The 21,097-nt window shown below is 55.9% G+C and overlaps 1 protein-coding gene across 1 annotated transcript in view; it reads left to right on the forward strand.

The window, feature by feature from the left end:
• The window catches only part of LOC136301277 (receptor-type tyrosine-protein phosphatase V-like), a 34,965-nt gene extending 14,553 nt beyond the window's left edge, over window positions 1-20,412 (forward strand). The window contains exons 17-41 of the mRNA XM_066204210.1: window positions 524-796; window positions 1,297-1,569; window positions 2,612-2,881; window positions 3,325-3,603; window positions 3,834-3,968; window positions 4,075-4,279; window positions 7,212-7,279; window positions 7,627-7,753; window positions 8,058-8,105; window positions 8,524-8,617; window positions 9,461-9,551; window positions 10,042-10,118; window positions 10,945-11,079; window positions 11,580-11,702; window positions 12,175-12,335; window positions 12,695-12,830; window positions 13,315-13,394; window positions 14,086-14,173; window positions 14,613-14,703; window positions 15,345-15,421; window positions 15,730-15,864; window positions 16,387-16,509; window positions 16,982-17,139; window positions 17,566-17,701; window positions 19,895-20,412. Of these exons, the coding sequence (XP_066060307.1) occupies window positions 524-796; window positions 1,297-1,569; window positions 2,612-2,881; window positions 3,325-3,603; window positions 3,834-3,968; window positions 4,075-4,279; window positions 7,212-7,279; window positions 7,627-7,753; window positions 8,058-8,105; window positions 8,524-8,617; window positions 9,461-9,551; window positions 10,042-10,118; window positions 10,945-11,079; window positions 11,580-11,702; window positions 12,175-12,335; window positions 12,695-12,830; window positions 13,315-13,394; window positions 14,086-14,173; window positions 14,613-14,703; window positions 15,345-15,421; window positions 15,730-15,864; window positions 16,387-16,509; window positions 16,982-17,139; window positions 17,566-17,701; window positions 19,895-19,954 (3,443 nt within the window). The 3' untranslated portion in view covers window positions 19,955-20,412. The remainder of the gene's footprint in view (window positions 1-523; window positions 797-1,296; window positions 1,570-2,611; window positions 2,882-3,324; window positions 3,604-3,833; window positions 3,969-4,074; window positions 4,280-7,211; window positions 7,280-7,626; window positions 7,754-8,057; window positions 8,106-8,523; window positions 8,618-9,460; window positions 9,552-10,041; window positions 10,119-10,944; window positions 11,080-11,579; window positions 11,703-12,174; window positions 12,336-12,694; window positions 12,831-13,314; window positions 13,395-14,085; window positions 14,174-14,612; window positions 14,704-15,344; window positions 15,422-15,729; window positions 15,865-16,386; window positions 16,510-16,981; window positions 17,140-17,565; window positions 17,702-19,894) is intronic.
• The last annotated feature ends 685 nt before the right edge of the window (window positions 20,413-21,097 follow it).

Here is a 21,097-nt window from a genome sequence, read left to right on the forward strand (position 1 = left end):
GTACCTGTGTACAGGAGGCTCACTGAGTCTCTTCCCGCAGGTAGAAGTCACCTTACTATAAAGGTTCATGAAATTATCAGTGTAGTACAAGAAGCCACTCCACAGTCCTCCCAGGAGAACAAGTCTTTGCTGTGGAGATGGGTTAATCCAGCTCTTCTCCCCACCCAGAAAAGTTCTAGGGCTGGTCAGAGAACAGATCTGTGCCAGTGCTGTCTGGGCACCTGCACGGCAGCTGGGTATGGGAGCACACCTCTGCTCATGGCAGGGGTGAAGGTGTTCTCACTGGGCTGTGGGAATGAGCGTGACCTGGATGAGGAGGGCGTGGCATGTGAGGGACCAGTAAGGGTGAGCATCGTTAAAGGTGAGGCGAGATGGGAGTGGAAAAGAGAAAAGTGAGGGGAGGAGGCATTTGCCAGAGGGGATCCTCCCTCAGGGAGCACCTGTCCTGCTGCATGATGACCCATTGGGTGTCTGTCTCCTGCTCAGTGTCTGGTCCCTAACATGAGGGGTGTTTCCTCCCCAGGCCCGCTGCCCCCGGCCGCTGTGCGCTTGCTGAGCACGGGGCACCCCGACAGGCTGAGCGTGGCCTGGGGGGCCACGGCCGGGGGCAGAGATGGATACACACTCACCCTGTACCATGCACACCTGGGCACTGTGGCAGCTACAGCCTCGCTTGGGAGAGACACCCACAACTTCACCTTCACGGGACTGGCCCCAGGAAGCAAATACCTGCTGGAGGTGGCATCTGTGGCTGGGTCCTTCAGGACGCCTGCAGGGAATGTCAGCAACTGGACGTGTAAGTGCCTTTTCTGAGGAGATGTGTGCCTTGCTGGGCAGTCAGGAAAGCTCAAGGCCAAGAACATGGCCTTAGTGACCTTCATAGCAGACCCCAAGCCCTGCCATGACACTGAGTGGGCTCTGCCCACTCTCATCATCAGCTCCACCAGCCTGGGTGAGGGCAGCTGGAGCTCCAGAACCATGCTTCAGGGGAGAGCCATGGAGGAGGGAGCAGCAGGCAGGGTGTTCATTCGCCTTCCCCTGTCCTCTAGCTGGCTGCGTGTTCCCTCCTCGCCCTCCCCAGATGTCTCACTCCATCTGGGACAGGGCTGTCCCTGCTTGGACAAGCACAGAGAAGTTCGCAGAAGCTTTGAGCTGCCTCTGGGCTGGTGTGTGGAGCCACACAGTCGAGGCTATGTGTGCTGTCCAATGTGATGAATTCTTTCTGAGGGCACTACCAAGAGACCCAGGCAATGTCCTCAGGCCCTTTGCTGACGTGTCTCCATCCTGTCTCGGCAGACCCCTTGGCACCCCGTAACGTGTACATGACGAACCAGGGCTACCCCAACAGACTGAGTGCATCCTGGCGAGCCGAACCCCAGGGACAAGACAGTTACAGGCTCCTCCTGTATCATTCGGGGTCAGGCGTTGTGGCAGCCAATGTCTCTGTTGGGAAAGGCACCAGCAAATTTACCTTTTCTGGCCTGGCTCCAGGACACAAATACCTGCTGGAAGTGGTGTCCATGGCAGGGCCCTATGCAGCCTCTGCAGGGAACATCAGCGACTGGACAAGTAAGTGTCAGAGCTGGGGATTCTGCATCTTGCATGAGGCTTAGCCTTTCCATCTGGGTGGGCTCAGCACCTGCGTTGGAAGGGGCAGAGACTCAGGCAGGACTGCTGCCTGGGAACTGTGGGGTCAGAGAATGGTTTGAGTTGGAAAGGGCCTTTTAAAGGCCATCTAGTCCAACCCCCCTGCTAGTGGCAGGGACTCTTCAACTAGATCAGGTTGCTCAGAGCCCTGTCTAACCTGACCTTGAATATTTCCAGGGATGGGATGGGTTGGGATGGGATGGGATGGGATGTACCAGTGTAGCAACAGGATCATGAGCTGGGCAAGTCCTGGTGGATGGGAGAGTCGGGCAGGGCAGTCCTGCTGCCTGTGGGAGGGCCTGGCAGCCACGAGTGCTGCTTCAGGAGGCAACAGCCTCTGACCCACGGCCCCACTGGTTGAAGTCATGCTCCTCCAGGCACGGGTGACTGAACAAGAGCACGGGATTCCATGGCACTAGTGCTGCTCTGGTAGATGACACCCACAGCCTGGGGGACCATGAGGCCTCACAGCCAGGGGGGACATCTCACCATTCCTGCTGCCTTTTTTCCAGGCACTCAGAAGATTGCTGGCATGGGGTATAAGGGGAGGATGGGATTTTTTTTTTCTTTTTATGGAATGTGGAAATGGAGATAAACACAATAAGCCTTTTCATGTGGTTGTCCCCACAGTCCCTGCACTCTGCTTGGGGAATCCAGCGGTCCCTGCTCCCACGCTCAGCCATTCCCTGGCAGGGTGCAGGGAATCATGTGCAGAGCCCTTCGGGCAGGTCTCTAACAAAACTTGCTTAATTAGCAGGAGGAAGAATCCATCTTCTCACACTCCTCATTCTGTGTGTCCTTCAGCTGCCATTTAAAGGTCATTTCTGGCAAACAGCAGCTGCAGGAATGTTATCACTGAACATGTGGAGTCTCCTTGTGTCACCCATCTCCTACTTGTGTCTCTGTAGAACAGAAGAGAGCACATGCATACCAGTAACTTTTCCTGGTGTGGTTTTTGTTGTAGCCCCCTCAGTTCCCCAGAATCTCTCGGCGGTGGCTGAAGGGAACAACACAATGCTGATCTTCTGGGGCAGCATCTCTGGACAGCAGGACGACTGCCAGCTGTGGCTGCGGGACCCCCGGAACAGCTCACTGCCCTGGCGGCACTCCCTGGGCAGAGGACAAGTGCAGCACCTCCTCCAGGGGCTGATCCCGGGCAGGAACTACTCTGTGTCCTTGAGCTGCGTGGCCGGACCGTACTGGAGCAGCACCAAGCCCTTGGCAGTGCCCGTGGGTGGGTACGCGCTGCCGTGGGCAGGGAGCGGGGCAGGCTGGAACAGGGAGAAACATCTGGGTGGCCTCAAGTTTGGGTCGACCCTTGAGTGTCAACAGAGGCGTAGGAAGTCTTGTGGTGGGAGACAGGGAAAGCCAGCAAGGTGACCCTCTGGTAGCCATTGGCTCCCTAGGCTGGCCCCACCACAAAGATCTCCTGTCTCCTGGCTGCCTGAGAAGAGCAGAGCAGACTTTGCAGATCTCTGCTGGTCAATGTTTCCTCTAAGACGTGAGCTCAGGCCCTGCCCATTCACACTGTCCTGTGGCCCAAGGCACAGCAGGCTCCCAGGTTGCAAGGGTCTGGCCCTGCTCATCTCACTGGCCTCAGGAACAGGTGCTGACAGGGGCAGAGGTTGGGATTTCTCTGATCCCATGAGTCCAGAGCCTGCCCCATCTCCTTTGCAGAGCCAAGTCCGGTGAAGGACGTGCAGTGCCTGCCTGAGTCGAGAAGCCTTTACTTGAACTGGACGAGCTCTCCTGGAGATGTGGAGGCTTATGAGGTGGTGACAGAGAGACTTTCTGAAGGACCCCCCACCTCCAGGCATACCATGAGCATCCCTTCAAGCGAGGCCAGTCTGGAGGGGCTGGAGCCAAACTCCTCCTACCAAATCATTGTGAGCACGGTGGGCATGAACACACTGAGGAGCCAGGCTGTGACTCTGCTCTGCAGCACAGCAGTGGAGCGTAAGTCCCCTTCTTTCCCACAGCCTTGCCTCAGAACCCAGGAGAAAGCAGCTGGTGGTGCTGGTTAGAGCCGGTGACTCTTGGAGGTGCCTGTGAGCCCCACGTGCTTGCACTGCCCTGCAGTGGGTCTGGGCTCTGGCAGTGCTGTGGGACCATCACAGGCTGAGCAAAGGGGGAGGTCTGGGAGCAGGGACACGCTAAGAGGCTGTGCTTGCTGGATCCTCTTGCAGCCCTGCCGCCGCCCCTGCGCGCAGACGTGTTCCCAGTGGAGGCCAGCTCCACGGTTATCATTTCACCCGACCTGTTCAGTGAGGAGAACGGCCAGATCGAGTACTACGGTGTCATTGCTACCACTAACGAGTCACGTAAGTGTCCCTGCACGTCCCAGTCTGCGGGGCCTCCCTGGAGGGCAGCAGGACCCCTGGACGTCACTTTGGGGCTGTCACTGTCACCTTGCACATTCCTCTCCAGTGCTGAGGCCCACCCAGGAGATCATGTCCAGCACATGGTACGACCACTATTACGGGACAGAGGACTCCTACCTGGCAGTGCTCCTACCCAACCCCTTCCATCAGAGGAGCTCCCCTGAAACCTGGCGGGTGCCAGTGGGAACAGAGGAGTGTGGTCAGTCCAGGGCAACGTGCAATGGGAAGCTGAAAGACAACGAACAGTACAGGTGAGAGATGTCAGTATCCCTCCTGAGAGGAGGGGGCTGGAGGATAAAAAGGACTGCACATGTCCCTGCAAGAATGCCACCAGCTCCCTGGATGTCACCTCTCCCTCACACCCCCAAATCCCCAGCAGTGGATGCCAAGGGTTCTCCACCAAGCAGCATTTGACGAAGGCAGGGGCTGGCATGCGGGGAGTATTAGGCAGCGTAGTGGGCCGGGAGAGGGAAAGCTGAGGCTGCCAAGGCTGTGTGTGTTGTCTCAGGGGCTGAGCAGATGTCCAGCCCCAGGACAGGAACTAAACGAGATGCTGTTATTTGTAGGACCTTTGTGACTCAGAACCATGTGCAGATGGTGCAAAACTGAAACTGATTTGGGAACAGTTTGAGTGGTGCCTACTCAGTGGGAGGTCCAGAGGTTGAGGGTAGCAAACACTCAGTCCAAGTTCCCCATGAGGCACACACATGGATAGTCATAAGTTCAGAGTCTTATCTGACAGTAAATAGAATCCAGGAACATGGAGGTAGGGTACTGTTTTTGTAGGGTACCGTTAAAACTGCTGATGGAAAAACAGGTTTTTCATTGCTAACAAACAGAGAATGGTATCTTTAGTCAGTCCTGTTAATTTAGCAGCTCACAGTTTCATCAACACATCCACAGGCATTCCTCTGATCCCCCAGAATCTGGAAGGTTGTCCTATTTCACTTTAAAGAAACTTGCAGCAGGGGTGGCTGATGGTGATAAAGCCATTGAGGGCATTAGGAAAAGAGAATCAAAGTCCATGGGAGAGTGTGTGCATGAGAGAGCTTCCCCTTCCACTGGGAAAAAAGGGAGAATTAAATCTGCCCATAAGTTTTGTGGTGAGTGGGTGTTGGGGCTGGACCTGCTGGCCCCTTCCCTTCCCTTCCCTTCCCTTCCCTTCCCTTCCCTTCCCTTCCCTTCCCTTCCCTTCCCTTCCCTTCCCTTCCCTTCCCTTCCCTTCCCTTCCCTTCCCTTCCCTTCCCTTCCCTTCCCTTCCCTTCCCTTCCCTTCCCTTCCCTTCCCTTCCCTTCCCTTCCCTTCCCTTCCCTTCCCTTCCCTTCCCTTCCCTTCCTTCTTCGTTCTCACTACTGTTCCTGTGTGTAGACATGAAAACTTTAACACATTCTTACTGAGTTGTTTTATATTCACACCTCTGCCAAACAGGAGCTCTTAAGCTGCTGGTTAGGACAGCACTGGCCCAGATTGGTGATAACACCCAGGGTGTGGGAAGTGGCTTGTTTTTCCTAGGGAAAAGAAAAAAAAAAAAAAAAAAAGAGTTTCCAGAAAACCTTTGCCTTTGAAATTCCAGCCAGAGTGGGGCCATCAAGAGCAGAGAGCAATTCTGGTGTGCTATGTTATCCTGCCTGGCAGGAGAATGGCTGACAGTGCACTCCCATCCTGTGTCCATCTCATGTCCATCCCAGGTCCCTGGGCTGGCGTGGGGATCTCAGAAGGGTTCAGAAGCTTGGAGACTGATCACCCACCTAATCTGTCTGTTCTGTATTGCTCATGTCTCACCCTCAGGTGTGGCAGGGCAGGACTTGCTGGTTTCACCCTTCAGCCTCAGCTCTGGAGGGACAGAGAGAGGTCAGCTGGGGATGGGGAGGGAACAGCAGGGCAGAGGCCTCACACCAAGGTCTGTCAGCAGCCTCGAGGAGACTTCAACAGCAGCACAATCACACCAGGACAGCCCCTACACCAGGCACTGCTGAGCCAAGCACGGGCTCTGTACCTGCCCCACCCACCTGGAGTTTTCACTGCGACAGGGACCTCCCGTGGGGAGCAGCTTACTCAGGGACATAGGCCCTGTCATTAGTCCACCTGCCATGATTCAATAACATGAGTCAGTAACATGGACTGAACTGTCCAGTTATTCAGGACTAGAAGGTACTTTTACACCACAGCTTTCTTACTTGAACACCGCAGCTTGCTTTCAGTTTGGCTGCCCTAACCAACCTAAATGTTCTCAGTACAAACAGCACTTGACCTAAATATCCTAAATATCTGACCTAAATATCTTAAATATCCAGCCTAAAGATCCTCAGTACATGGAACACTCAGCCTAAATATCCAACCTAAATATCCACAGTAGACTCTGCTGCTGAGTTAAGGATTATTTGGGTGGTAAAAAGCTGACAGCTCATTCCCACTCAGAATTTTTGTTCTAGTTTCCTGTCTTTCAGTGAGTTATTTATCCACAAGCCCTCATCTTTCATGCCATGGCATCTGCAGGCTCACTTTTCAAAGGAGGTCTGTGCCCTGGCAGCCGGGTGTGGGGTGCTGCCAGAGGGGACCCCACACAGTCAACAAACTCTGAGCTGCTAAAATCCAGTGCTATCTGGAAAAGCTTGGACTTGGATTTAGGGCACAAGAAGGGGCCCTTACAAGCCACCTGCTCAGAAGGAAGTCAGCTCTGCAGAGAGCTGAGGGCATTGGTGTGCCTGCTGCCAGGAGGGGGACGAGGGGCAGATCTCCACAGGGAAGAGGATGCACCAGCCATTTCTCTGTGTGTGCAAGGAAGGGTCTGGGTCAGGGCTCAGCCCTTCCAACTGAAATGCTTCCGTGTCAAACAGGGCTCAGCTCTTTCCTGTCAACCCTGTTAACCAGCTGACGTGAACTATGTGTTTTTAATTTTTTGTGTCCTATAAGAGATTAGGCACTACCTTTCTCTGCAGATAACCCTTTGGAGGAGAGCTGCTTCCCATTTGTGCTTTCTGAACAATTTCTCATGCTTTCCCAAGTGGATCAAACTTATCCAAGAGTCAGAAAAGGAATGAAAGACCATTTCTACACATCCCCTAAATCCATAACAGGAAAGCAGCTTTTTCCAGGCGGCAGTCCTGTTCCCCTGGGTCCTCTGTGCTGGGCGCTGTGCTCTGCTCAGACTGTCCCTGACACAGGACTCTGCTTTGCCTTTAGGTTCAGCATTGCTGCCTTCACCAAATATGACCCAGTAGCCCCTGCTGTGACATTCACCATGTTCTCAGGTAAGCTGGAGAATAGCATCTTCCCTACCTGGCTCTGTAGCCAGAGGGAGCTCATAGGCTATAGTAAATAGAAGAAATAGAATAAATGCAGCCATATATCATAGAATTGTAAAATGGTTTGGGTTGGGAGGGACCTTAAAGCTCATCAGGTTCCACCCCCTGCCATGGGTAGGGACACCTTCCACTCTCCCAGGTCACTCCAAGCCCCATCCAGCCTGGCCTTGGACATGTCAGGGATGGGGCAGCCACAGCTTCTCTGGGCTCCCTGTGCCAGGGCCACACCACCCTCATAATAAAAAAACTCTTTTACTGATTCTTCTCTCTGTACTCTGTCTTTTTAATTCCAGCTGCTGGATCCAGGGCAGACACAGCTCCACTCTCAATGCCAATAATCGCTGGAATCGTTGTGGGATTTCTTTTGACACTTGCAGCTGTTTTTGCTTTGGTTTATTGGAAACAGCTCAAAGCAAAGAGGTGAGCATGAGCCATATCTTACTTGTTGAGTGCAGGCTGAGATACCAAACCTTCAGTGCCAAGCTGGGAGGAGAGCAGGGAGCGGAGGTAAAAAGAGATTCAAACTAGCACATGGGCTAGTGGAATTGTGCCTGGCAAGCTCAGAAGCCAAAGGCAGAGGAAAGAGAGGAGCTGCCCATGTGGAGCTAAGTCACAAAACCCCACAGGTGTGCAGGGCAGTGTGCCTGCTGGTGGTACACAATACCTCATGGCATTGATCTCTGCACTGCAGGCAAAAGTAACAGCTCCTGTGCTTTAATTCTAGAACCAAGAAGAGCAGCCCACCCCAGGAAATGGTGACCTACAGCTTGAGGTGAGTGCTAGAGTCTGCCCTCTGTATGGCCCCACTGCAGCTCCCACTGTCCTTTACCTACTTCCTTTTCCATGCTTTGACTCAGCAAAAATCCATCTCCTCTCCTCAGTTATTTTATAAATCAGTCTTTTCCAAGTTCAGTATTTATTGCCCAGCTCCATTCCAAGTCAATGCATTGTCTACACCTCCTCGCCGAGTTTCTGCAGCGGGAGAATATTCTCATCACCCTGAAATTCCTCCCAATATTTAAATAGTTAGACCCACTTCCCTGGGTGGTGGGGTGGGCTATAGACCGTCCCTGTGTGCGTCCAGGTGTGCATGCAGGTCTCATGCCTGGGCTGTCTCAGTGGCACCTGACTGGCTGGCCAGGCCTCCCAGTAACTAAGGCAAGTTTTTCTCTGGACTTCATTTCCTGCAGAAACGTCCACCGGCCAGTTCCCCTGCAGAACTTCAAGCAGTACTATGAGATGAAGACAGCAAATGCTAACCACGCTTTTTTCCAGGAGTTTGAGGTGAGATGAGAGCCCTCCTAGAGATGACACTTGGTTTCTCCACTTGGTGGCTCATGCTGTTGGGTGTCCAGTATGGGCTCCAGGGATGGGCACCCATCTCTAGCAATCCAGACACTCTGTGAAGCAGCCTTGAAGGCCGGACACTGGATGGACCAAGTGATAAGCAGTTCCTTTGCTCAAAAGCTGTTTTGTTCAAGTTCTGGTCAAAACACCTGTGGCATGAGGTGAACTAGCACAGAGCAGAGTGCCCCAGCCCTGACTGGAGGTGAAGGTGGAGAGGGGTGGTGATGAGAACCACCCTGACAGTGTTAGAAAAGAGCCTGCAGCCAGGGGGAAGATCGAGGAGCACTCTCAGACCTCCAGGGTCAGGCTGTGAGCTTCACCTCGGGCTGCCTTCCCTGGCTCCCTCTGCCAACATCTGCAGCCTCTGGACTGTTCTGCTGCAGCCTCTTCAAATTCCCATCAGCAATTTCAAACCCTCCTCAGATCACCCTTTTCTGGCTTCTTAAGTGAGGACAGGGGCAGAAGCAGATGCAGCACAAGATATTTCTGTTTGCTCAGCAGAAAATCCTCTGAGCTTTGCACTAGATTTCCTAGGCTTTTTCCCCCAGTACTTGTTCTTGGGCTTTTCTTTTAAATATGAACAATGCTGTTGGGAAAGGCAGTGGAAAAAGCCACCATGGCTGAGTACACAGGCCATGTGAGGGAGGAGTGGAGCAATTCTCTGTGTGAGGATTATCCTCATTACCCTCCAGACAGAGACACTGCCCATGAGCAAGGAGCTGAGCTGACCAGGAGCTCTCCAGAGGAATGTTTGTGCTTACCTCTTTCCCTGTCCTACAGGAGCTGAAGGAAGTTGGGAAGGAGCAGTCAAAGGTGGAAGCTGAGCTCCCAGCAAATGTCTCCAAGAACAGATATGCCCATGTGTTGCCCTGTAAGTGCTGTCTCCTCCCTTCTCCCCCAGCACCCAGGGTGGGAGCTCACAGGGCAGTGTTTAAAGACAAGCGCACCTTGCATCACCGCCAGGGTCAGCGCCTGGCTCCTTTCCTGGGAGCAGGAGGACTCTTGAAATGGGCCTGAGTTTCCATTTTCCTGCTGGAGACTCAAGGCTTAATGGTTGAGCCAGGGCTGAGCCACCATCCCCCCCAGCTTCTCCAGTGGGCTGCTGGGTGAGCCCAGTTCAGGATGGGTCCCAACAGGAGACCAAAGGTGGTCCTTGAGCTTCCCTGATGGGCCTCATGACCTCAGCTCTGTTTTCCAGTCCCCTGCTAGCCCAGCTGGCAGCCAGTGCTCACCTCTCCAGGGAGAGAGAGCCTGGCAGAGCACAGAGCCTCCCTGCTGAGGCTTCTCCCACTGGGTTCCCCAGGTGGCCATGTCGTGGTGAAGGGCTGCCTTGGGGCTCACCTCTGTGTGCTCTCTTTCAGATGATCACTCTCGGGTCAAGCTGAGCCAGCTGGGGGAGGATCCACACTCAGACTACATCAATGCCAACTTCATGCCTGTGAGTGCCCACTCGCCTTCCCCACCGAGATGTGGCCACAGGGCACTGTCACAGAAACTCTGCCTGGGTGGAGGCAGAGTGTCCCCTTCTGTGAGGGCTGGTGGGCACGAGGTGCTGGTGAAGGCACAGCTGGCACGGGCCAGCGAGAAGCTGGGGGAAGGTGGAGATGTGTGGTTGCCCTTTAGCAGGTGTCGATGGAACCTGTGAGATGGCAAATGCTGTGATGCAGAGGTGTGAGTGTGGGAAGACTGGCAAGTCTCTCTGCTTTCTTCTCGTGGGCTGTATCCTCTTCCGTCACTTCCCAGCTTACTGCCCTGTCTCTCTGCCTGCTATTTTTCCTTCTGGTCTGTGCAGCTGCATTTGAACAACCCTGGAGCTGTGCCTTCATCCCCCATCTGGGAGGTGTTCCCAGGTAACAGGCAGGGCACACAGCATGCACGTGATGTTGTGTAGATCTGTGGGGCAAGTGTGTGTCCAAGGGCCAAGAAATACCCTGAGACCTTGCATGCTCACCCTGCCCTCGGCAGTGAAGGGGAAGCACAGGGATGTCTTTCTCTGGTTAGACTGAATGAGGAACTGCTTGGAGGGAAATGGCGTGGGTCACTTTATTCCAAATATGTAGAAAGTGTATGCTGGGCAGCTCATGCTTTCTGTGAAATCAGCTGCCTCTGAGATCAGCTGCCTGGGAACTGTGCCCGTGTGGAATAAGGGCAACAGGAATTTCTCCTACCACAAAAACACACCAGGCACTGACTGGTCCCACGGCAGGACCCACCTGCCTTGGCAACCTGCTAACTAATCTTGCTCTTGTCTGCCTCTTGCTCAGGGCTACACATCCCAGCAAGAGTTCATTGCCACCCAGGGGCCTCTAAAGAAAACCATAGAGGACTTCTGGAGGCTGGTGTGGGAGCAGAACGTCTGCAATGTCATCATGTTGACAGTGTGCATGGAGAATGGGCGGGTAGGTCGGTGCCAGCCCCAGCCCAGCCCTGAGCCCAGAGCTGGGTCTGTGTCCTCCACAAAATCCCTACTCTGATACGGCTCCAGGATGAGCACAGTCCACACAGCTTCCCTGACAGAGAGTTTGGGGGAAGAGAGGCTGATCTGCGCAGCTCAGCCTCAGCTTGGGGCAGGAATTTAGCTAGGACCATGCCCATCACCCTCAGATATTTCCACAGAATCTGAAATTGCCATGTCCTCTGGGTGAGCCAACTCACATGGACTGTTCCTCCAGTCTCCAGGGGTGATGAGACCCACACAGGTCCTTTTTTCTGGGGGAGGCTGAGATCCGAATGATGGGGCTGTGAGGGAGAGCTGTGCAAAGCTCCCAGTGGGAAGGGGAAACACCCCCAACTGCTCCCCAAGACCTGTCCTGGCTCCCCTCACAGCTGCTGCTCTCGAGATGCTCCCTGGGAGCCAGAAGATCACCCTGGCCCTCACTGGGACCCTGTCCTGCTCTAGGTCCTGTGTGATCATTACTGGCCATCAGAATCTGCCCCCGTGTCCTACGGGCAGGTGCGGGTCCACCTGCTGACGCAGAGCAGCTCCGAGGAGTGGACCATACGGGAGTTCAAGCTGTGGCATGTGAGTTCAGACTCCAGGGGATGTGGGGACCTCTCGGAGGTTTGGGGTAGGCACTGGCATTCCTCCTCAGTGCTGGTGGCACCTTTCCCTGCCATTTGTGGGGCTCAGAGAAGATCCAAGCCCTGAGGAGCAGTCTGCTCAGAGGTGACACAGGGGTGTCCAGCATGTGTCATGCTGCTCTCCACCCTTGCTCTCTCGTTTCCATTTTCCTGCACTGGGACAGCCCGCACCTTCCAGGGCACGTTCCCTGGCTGTCAAAGGCAGGTGTCCTCCCTCCCACCTCCACGTGTCCCGGCATTGCAGGGGCCTGTGGGGGAGGATGGGGGAGCAGAAGCCACCAGGCAGTGCAGACCTGATGTTGGCTGTTCCCTGCAGCTGAGCCAGGTGTCCTCAAGTCCCCAGGTGCAGGCAGGGCTGTGGGGTGTGAGCCTGCCTCGGGGGGCTGCACACCCATCAGCAATGCCCCGTGCAGGAGGGTCTGCGGGCAGAGCGGTTCGTGTCCCACCTGCACTACACGGCCTGGCCCGACCACGGCATCCCGGAGTCCACCACTTCCATCATGACCTTCCGGGAGCTGGTCCAGGAGCACATCCAGAGCACCAAGGATGCAGGGCCGACCCTCGTGCACTGCAGGTGAGGCTCTGCCCCACGGGATAGTAGGATGAGAGCAGGGGGAATTTGTGCACAAACTGTGAGGGAAAGCAGTGCCCAGGAGACACGGCTGCTCTGTGGAGTTTTCTGCCGGGGTGTTGAGGAGTACAGGTCTGCTGGCAGCCTGCCCCAAGCCCCGGGATGTGGCACAGGGGGAGATGATCAGCACCAAGGCAGGGCAGCCTGAATGGCTCCTGAGCCCCATACCCTGCTGGGGCCAGTGCCAGGGTATGCTTGGGCGGTGCCCAGGGAGCGGCCTTTGGGAGCATGTCCAGCAGCAGGAGGCAGCCCATGGGCTGTGGTGTCAGGCCTTGTTTAACCCTTGCTCTGTGTGCTCTCAGTGCTGGCGTGGGCCGCACTGGCACCTTCATTGCCCTGGACCGGCTGCTGCAGCAGATGAAGCAGGAGAAGGCGGTGGACATTTTCGGTGTTGTTTACGCCTTGCGGATGAACCGGTACCTGATGATTCAGACGCTGGTGAGATCTCTGCTCCCTCTTTCCCCTGGCCCCTCACTTCATTCCATTGAAGTTCACAGGGCTGGCAGATGGACGAGCTGGCTGGCCAGCCCAGGCACCCCCAGGCCGGTCCTCAGCCTGTCACTGTGTCATCCTGCTGCTGAAAGCTTCAGCTCAGCTGGAGTGGAAATTTCTCGGGGGGGTCTTCAGCTGCTTCATGCCCTGCTAGACCCACAACAGCAACATCCAGAGTCTTTCAGACCTCCCAGGAGGCTCAGAAACACCCCAGAGCACTGAGGAACAGGATCAGGCCCTTTGCAGGCAATCCTTAACTCGCACCATGTAGTTGGTCTGTGATGCTCCAGCGTCTGTTTCCTAGTGGCAGTCCTTGGGGCTGGCACAAGGTGTCAGAATTGCCCTTCAGGAGAGAGAGCATACCCACCCACCCTCTCATGCTGTCTCTGCAGTGTGACGGTCTGTGTTGCTGTCTGCTTTTGCCTTCCAGTCCCAGTATATTTTCCTGCACAGCTGCATTCTGGACAAGATCTTGGAGGAACCTCTCCTGGATTTATCAGGAACAGAGAGGTAAGGCCTTGCTGTGCTTTGCCACTCTGCCCACCCTGATCCACAACCCCTCCCTGCAAGCCTTGGCTCCAGGACAGGAGGACAGGGAAGCCCAGCCAGCCATCCCAGCTGGTGCTGGGAGTGGGGTCAGCACAGGGTGGGTTGTTCCCTGCAGCACAGGGAGCCCAGCACAGGACAAAGTGCAGTCTTCCAGGTACACCAATGCCAGAGATCTGCAGGGCTGTGCTGGGGAAGGCATTTCCCTCAGCCTCTGGCTTCCCAGCCCATAGGCATGCCCTAGAGAGATGTACAAACTGGAGAGGCTCGTGGCAGCTGGGTGACCTTGAGGCATCCCTCCTAATGGAGGCCAAGAGGATGGAGCAGGGTCCAGCTGGGCATGGCTTCGACCACCTATCTCATTGTCTTGGGGCTACATCAGGAGGTCATGCGCTTGTCTTTGTCAGATCGTCTCCTCCCTCATGCAGCGCAGGATGTCCTTGTCCTTGGTGCCTCTTGGGAATGAGCCCTGGGCTGTGTCACCCCTGAGACCTGCCTCTGTCTAGGGGAGAGCAGGTTGTCACGGGCCTGGGAGCCTGGGAGACCCCTGGCATTTGAGGAGTGAAGGTCTGCTCACAGCCCGGTCCACCTGCTGGAGACACAGCCTGGGTGCTGCTGAATGAGCTCAGCCCTTCTGCCCTGGCTCTCTCTCCAGGTCCTGCCCCATCCCACTGAAGAGCTTTGCCCAGCACTATGCCCAGAAGGCGGCCAAGTCCCACATGGGCTTCCTGAGGGAGTACGAGGTGAGAGCTGTCCTGGGCAGGTGCAGGGAGTGCTGCCATGGCTGTGTGTGCTGAGGGGACCTGGGGAGTGATTGAACCTGCTCGGGCTGGAGGACACCCCGTAAGTGCCTCCTGAGTGGGTCCCATGCCCCAGTTTCCTGCGTGTTCTGGCAGCGTCCCCTCTCCACGGCATTGCATGCCCAGGCACACAGCTCCCTCATGCATTCAGAGTCTATCCACCACCCACTCCCTCCCGGGTCCCTGCCTGGACAGCAGCAGCCCTCTCCTGACAGCATGGCACAGCCCAGTCCAGAGCTGATCTCATGGCACTCCTGCTCAGGCTTCTGCATGTGCAGCCATGACCCCCCTCTGCCGAGCCCAGGAGTCCTCAGGAGGCCCCAGTTCCTCCTGCTCCCGACCCCTCCTGCTCACTGCCTCCTCCACTGTCTCACCCTGGCAGGCCCTCCTGGAAGTTGTCAAGGAAGAAGCCAGCTCTGCATCACCATCTTCAGGCAGCCAGCAGACACGGCCCTCCTCCAGCATCCTGCCATGTACGTTCTGTGACACCTTGCATCCTTTTCCTTTCCTTTCTGTGTGGAGCCAGGCTGGACCAGGGCCAGTAGTCCACAGCATAAGAAAGTATTTTGAGACTTTGGTGACTCCCCAGAAGGTTACCGAGGTGTTTGGGATTGAGCACATGGTGTTTGGGACTGGGACAGGTAGGTTTGCTCAGCCTGGAGAAGGCAAAGGGGAAAAACTTATTGCTGTTAGCAGCTGCCTGTGGGAAGGCACAGGGAAGACATGGAGTCTTCTCAGGGCTGTGCCATGGAGGGACAAGAGACAAGGGGGATGATTTGGGAGGGTAATCCAACTCAGTAGGAGGAATAGTGAATTTCCATGAAGATGTTCGAATGCTGACCCATAGAGCACCCATAGGCTCTCCGTCCTTGGAGAGAGGCAGATCTCCATTGGCTCAGACACTGAGAGCCCTGCACTCCAGGAGCTTGGGATAGAGACCACCTTGGGAGCCAACATCCACAGGCTGGAGATGAGCACTGCAAACATCCACAGACTGGAGTGCCTTTGCCAAGAAATAGTGAAGGAAGGATTGGATTTGTGTGGCAGTCAGTCTGCAAAACCTGTTTGAGCTCCAGAGTGCCATGAATCCCTCCAGCTCCCACTTACTTTGCAGATGATCGCTCCAGAGTGAAGTTTTCCCTGCTGGAGCAGGGCCCTTTCTCAGGACTACTGCAGGTGTGGCGTGTCCCGGTGAGTCTCACCCCCAGCAGCAACACCCACCCTGTGCCTGGGTGCCCCATCCTGGCTGTGCCCTGGCTCCTGCACCGCTCTTCTGGTCGCTGTCACTGTGATCTGTGCAGAGAAGAGGGGACCGCAGGACTGAGGACATCACTTCCCTTGCCTGCCCAGTTTGGGCTGTTCCCACTTGCCTCCCTCAGTGTTCTCTCTTCTCTCCTTGCCTTCTGACCTGCTGAGTTCTCTTCCTGACCATTCCTGCAGCTGCCTGGGCCAACAGAGCACCCTCTCCAGCAGGACTAACATTCTCATTCCCCGCCCAGGGCTGCAGCTCCAGCAGGGACTACCTGGCTGTCCACGGCCCTGACAAGCTGACCACAGAGGACTTCTGGACCCTGGTGTGGGAACAGGATGTTCACACAATCCTAACGCTTCTCCCATGGCAGGAAAAGGCAGAGGTAAGGCCCTGTGCCCACCTGTGCTGTGGCAGAGTGGGAATCTGTTCAGTGGAGTTGGAACTAGTAGAGCTCTTGAAACTCTTCAGCGCCTCCTGAGTCCGGGCTGCGGATCCAGCTTAGCTAAAGCTGGATCTTTCCTGTGTCCAGGTGCTCCCACAGCTTGTCATGGGAGACAGGTTCTGTCTGCCCTCCATGCCGGGATTCAGCTGGTGCCCTTCAAGCTGCATCTGTGTGGGACCAAGGGCAGCAGCTCCTGCTCTGCCCAGCCAAGGTGTAGACACTGGTTGAGCAGATTCCAGCTCAGAGCTCTCAGCAGAGCTGCCTGGCAGCTCTGGGCTCCCACATGAGCTGGCTGAACCTGCTGCTGTTCCTGGAACTCCCTCAGGTTTTAGGTGGGGGACAAACTGACATGGAGAGATGCTGGGAGTGCTCTTGGTCCAGCCCCATCACAGACCCTGAAGATGGTGACTGGTGTGACACACAATGACCACAACAGAAAGTCAAATTTCTTGTTGCACACAGGTGCCAGGTGAGGTGTGCTGGCCTCTGGAAGGAGATTCCCTCTGCACGAAGACACTGACCATCCAGTGTGACACAGAGAAGCTTGTCTCGGGATGGAGATGTGCCCAGCTCAAAGTGAAACATGTGTGTGTCCATGGGGCTGTCCTGGCTCCCACCTCCTGGGGTGGGGGTGGGTCTGTAGGGATCTCTAGGGGCTGAAGGGTCTGTGGGACTTCAGGCTGCAAGAGCAGAGTGCCAGCAGTCCACAAACAGGAGTGAGTCTGCATTGCAACATCTAGAACTGAGTGGGCGCAGGAGATACAGGAGCTCCCCCTTGCTGATAGGTCTGTCTGACCCTGTTGAACAAGCCCACACAGTTCCGAGTTCCCTCTCCAGGAGCAAGTCAGGGTGCCATGGGGAAGGAGAGCAGGTTGCCAGAGTCATCATACCCACGGTGAGGATGGTGGGCAGTGCCCCAGCCCAGATGCCTGGACAGCTTTAGAGAAGTTGGCAGAAAGCTCAGGGAAACCTCAGAGGATGGGAGAACTGGGGATCCTCTGCATCCAAACTCGCCCATCCCTCCCCAATATCCACGTCAGCTCTTTGTGTCTCACAGGAGAAGAAAGCCAAGGAGAGGCACGTACAGAGGTTCCTGTGCACACTCTGGAGCGGCAAGAAGCAGCCTGATGTCCAGAGCCTGGTGGAGCTGCTGGTGGCTGTCAGACGATGCACGCCCCACCGCAGGAGAGTGGGTCCTGTCCTGCTGCACTGCAGGTATCCCGGGTTAGCCCTGCATCCATGGGCAGCCTCCCACTCTGGGACCCACCACAGTGCCTTGGCATGGTACCAAAAAGCCTTCCCCTCCATGCCCTGTGGGCATGTTGATATCAGTCCTTGGGAGCCAGTGGAAGTTCTGAGCCTGGGAGGTCACAGTGCTCTGCCAGGGGCTGGGAGAAGACAGGGCAGACAGGGCTGGGCTGGGGGGAGCATGAGTGGAGCAGGCATTCCCAGGCTGAGGTGCCCAGGCTATCCTTGGGTAGCTCCAGGGATTCTGGGAGCAGCCCTGAAATCCTCGCTTGCTTGCATGCAGAGAGAACTCACAGTCCCACAGTGTCCACGTGGCTCTGGACTGGTGCCCTCTTCCAAAGGGGTTCAGCTCAGCCTGGTCTGGCATCAGTGACCCCTCCTTGTCCCCTGCAGTGGTGACATGAGCCAGATGGGGACACTGATCTCCCTGGATTGCCTGTTGTACCAGATGAAAACTGAGAGAACCGTGGACATCTTCGGTGTGACCCTCCAGCTGGCCAGAAGCTGCTGCCTCATGACACCAACTCTGGTAGGTGGGAAGGAGAAGGGGTGGTGGGCAGGGTGGAGCAGAGTCTTCGTTCTGACCTGCCTGGGGCTGGCAGCACCCTGCCCTCTCCTGGGCCCTCCCTGCTGCCTGGGAGCCTGTCCAGCCTCAGCAGGGATTTACTTCATGCTTCCTCCCTACCCTGTGGCTCTGCCAGCCACCAAGGGCTGAGGGCACTGACTTTTCCCAGGCAAGAATTTTCCATCTCCTCGGTTCTGAGTTCAGGTCAGTTTAATTGCATGTAAACTCACAGTAAATCAAGGAACTCTTCCCATTGTATTTGAGGAAGAGTGTAGCACTGGTGTCACCCTACACAACCGGCCTGCTCACCCTTGGCTCCTGGGCATGTCTGTCAGCCTGGGGACCCAGAATCTGCTGGGTGTCCCCTTGGCCAGTACCTTTCCTGCTACATCTCCCAGACCCAGAGCCTGGTGTGCAGCTGGGGCTGCCTGTTGGGACAACAGGACACAGTGCCTCATTAGCAGGTGCCCTGTGGGCTGTAGCTCTGTCTGATGGGGCCATTCTGTGCCAGCCCTGATAGGCACTCGTGGCACCAATGCCTCTGGACATGCTTCAGTTGCAGCAGCTGCTGAATGAGCTGATGCACAGCCCTGGAAACACTCTCCACAGAGCACAGCAGAACTGGACAAGATCTCTCCAAAGCTTCCCAGCTGCAGAGCCTCCTTCAAGAAGCTAATTACGTTCTTAATTAATGTGAACCATGTGCATGGTGGGAGCCAGAGGAGGGCAAGGCGTGTGCTGCCCCCGCTTCAGAGCTGCTTTGTGCTCCTGCCTTGCAGGGACACAATTCGCCCATAAAGGCACAGCAAGTGCCCATCAAACGCAGCTGTCCCGCTGAAGGGGGGCAGCGAGGAGCTGCTTCCCCTCCGAGCAGCGGGGCTGCCCTCCAGCCTCCTCCACCCCTGGGGGGGCTTGCCAGCCCCCCTTTATATCTGGTGGGGTGCTGTCGTGCTGAAGGCATCGGATTTCGGGGGGGAAGCAAGGGGGAAGATGAACCTTTGCTGGATATTCGTGGATAACTGTTGGATATTAAGCACCACCAGCTCCAGTGTGGTGCACGTCCCGGGGATGTGCTCTTGCATGTGGCCAGCGACTGAGTGTGCTTGGGCTGGAGTCAGCCCTGGGCTGTCACTGCCGATTTCACAGCCAGACCTGACTCGCTGCAAACACGCTCTGGTGGCCTGGAGCCTCAGCCGTGGTGTGATCCGTGGCATTCCCGGCCCTTCGGTGAGGCTGGACCCGCCGCCGCAGGGAGGAGGCTCCTCGTGACTGGCGGCTCAGCCAGTGCATTAACGAGCTGCTCTGTTGGGGAATGCTGCTCGGGGCCCCTCTGTAAGCCCTAATCCCCCCTGTCCACTGCCATGTGATTCCAGCGCACGCAATGTGCCGGCTGGCCTTGCCCTCCGGCTCTGTGCCCTCAGTACAACCCCACTTACCTTCCTCACATCTTGCCTAGTCAGTCCTGGGTTTGCAGCCTAGTGTCATTTTGGGGCAGCTGAGCATTTGGGCAGAACCTCATGTCAAATGCACAGGGGACTCAGGACCTCTGAACCCACATTTGGACCTGATGGATCAGTTTGATGATATTAAAAAGAGATAAAGAATGCAGCTGGGCTAAACCTACATAGATTTTTCTGTACCTCTGTGAGCCTGCGAGCATCTGCCCTGATCTGCTGTCAGCACCTGACTGGTACACTGGGACTACACCAAGGGAAACTCCTGGTCCAGAGGTCTTCCGTCATGGCCTCAGGTCACTGCCAGACCCCAAGCCCTCCAGCTCCATGCCCTACCGCAGCGCCAGAGCTGCTCTTTGCTCTTGTTTCGCATGCAAACACCACAGCAAATCCAAAAGCCACTGGGGCACTTGGAGGAAGCCCAGTGAAATTGTTCCTCTCCAGCTTGGATGGGATGTTCCTCTCAGCCCCATCACGGGGGGATGAAGAAGGAGAAGCAAACATGGTATAATAGGCTTGATTCTTCCTTTCTGAGTGACTGTGGTGACACAGGACCGTCATGGACTACTTGGGAGAGCAAATCCTGCTCTGCCATCAGATTCTGTTCCTTAATTAGGATTTTTAAAAGCAAACTGCAAGGTTAATCTGCGACCTGGAGGTCTCTGTCAGAAACCTGACTCTGACCCCCCTTTCTCTTTTGCAGGACCAGTACATTCTCCTGTACAGCTGCATCCAGGACATCATCACTCAGAACCAGCCCTGACACCACCTGGCCCTTCCTGGCACCCTTCTGCCTCCCTCTCTGCAGGTCCTGTACAGAGCCGGGGGCTGCTGAGGGCACCATGGGACTCCTGGCACAGAGTGAGCCCTGCAGTGAGCAGTGACCTCCCCGAGCACTGTCCCCAAGGTGAGCTGTGACACGGTGTGTCCTGGACATGCGGACAGTGTCCCGCCACGCACCACTGCATCCTCTCAGTGCAGACACCGCGAGGGGCTGGACAGGATGCTCTCCTGGTGCCTGGAGGGTTCCCCAGCCCCCCTCACTACACACCGTGGGGCTCTGTGGTGCCTCTGAGTCCCAACACAGGAGTGGAGCACCGCGGTCTGCAGTGGGCACTGGTGTGTGGAGGTCTCAGATGTGCTGTGGACAGAGCACTGTGGGAGCTGGCTCGTCTCAGCTAGTGGAATGCTCTTAGGTACAAACAATAAACAACCCTTGGAAAGTGTGTGCTTGTAAGGGGGACTTGGCTTTTGAGGGGTTCAGCTCATGGGAAGGCTACAGCACAGCAGCTGTTCCCAAAAGGGCAGCTGTGTCCCCAGCTGTGGCGCACTCCAGATGCTGCAGACCATGGCACAGCAGCTTCTGGTCACCCTCATCTGCTCCTTCCCCTGGAGCAACACTTCTGCAGTGAACGTCCAGCCCACCCAGAGCGTCATGAGGAGGGGACACATGTTCAGATGGAGCCTGGGCTCAAAGTTGTCAACCTGCCAACTCCCCAGTGCCAAGGAGCAGGGCAAAGCCACCTGGTCCAGCTAACATGCTGGTGAGCCGCTGACAGCCTGAGCAGTCCTGCTGCTCTGGGAACTGGGTTGTCCATGCAGGGACATGGCTGCTCTGCAAGCAGGGCTGGCCATGCACAAGCTGAAATCACAAGAAGCAACTCGGTTCACTGAGCTGCAAATGCAGGATGGAAGGAAGAGTTAAAAAAAAAGAAGATGGTTTCACAAGCATATTCCTCATGTAGAAAAAACTGTATCTGGGACCTGTTTACCCTTCTTCTCCCCTTCAAGCAGGGTGGGGTTGTAGTGCAGTCTCAAAGCAGTAATCCTGTCCCAGTGTGGCCCACACTCCTGCCCACTACTGCATGTCCTGTGGCATCTGCCTTGCAGTGGGGTGAGGAGACAT

Source organism: Chamaea fasciata, unplaced genomic scaffold (assembly GCF_029207755.1).
Source record: "Chamaea fasciata isolate MVZ Bird 193981 ecotype frontalis unplaced genomic scaffold, bChaFas1.0.hap1 SCAF_25, whole genome shotgun sequence".
In the NCBI taxonomy this organism is placed as follows: Eukaryota; Metazoa; Chordata; class Aves; order Passeriformes; family Sylviidae; genus Chamaea; species Chamaea fasciata.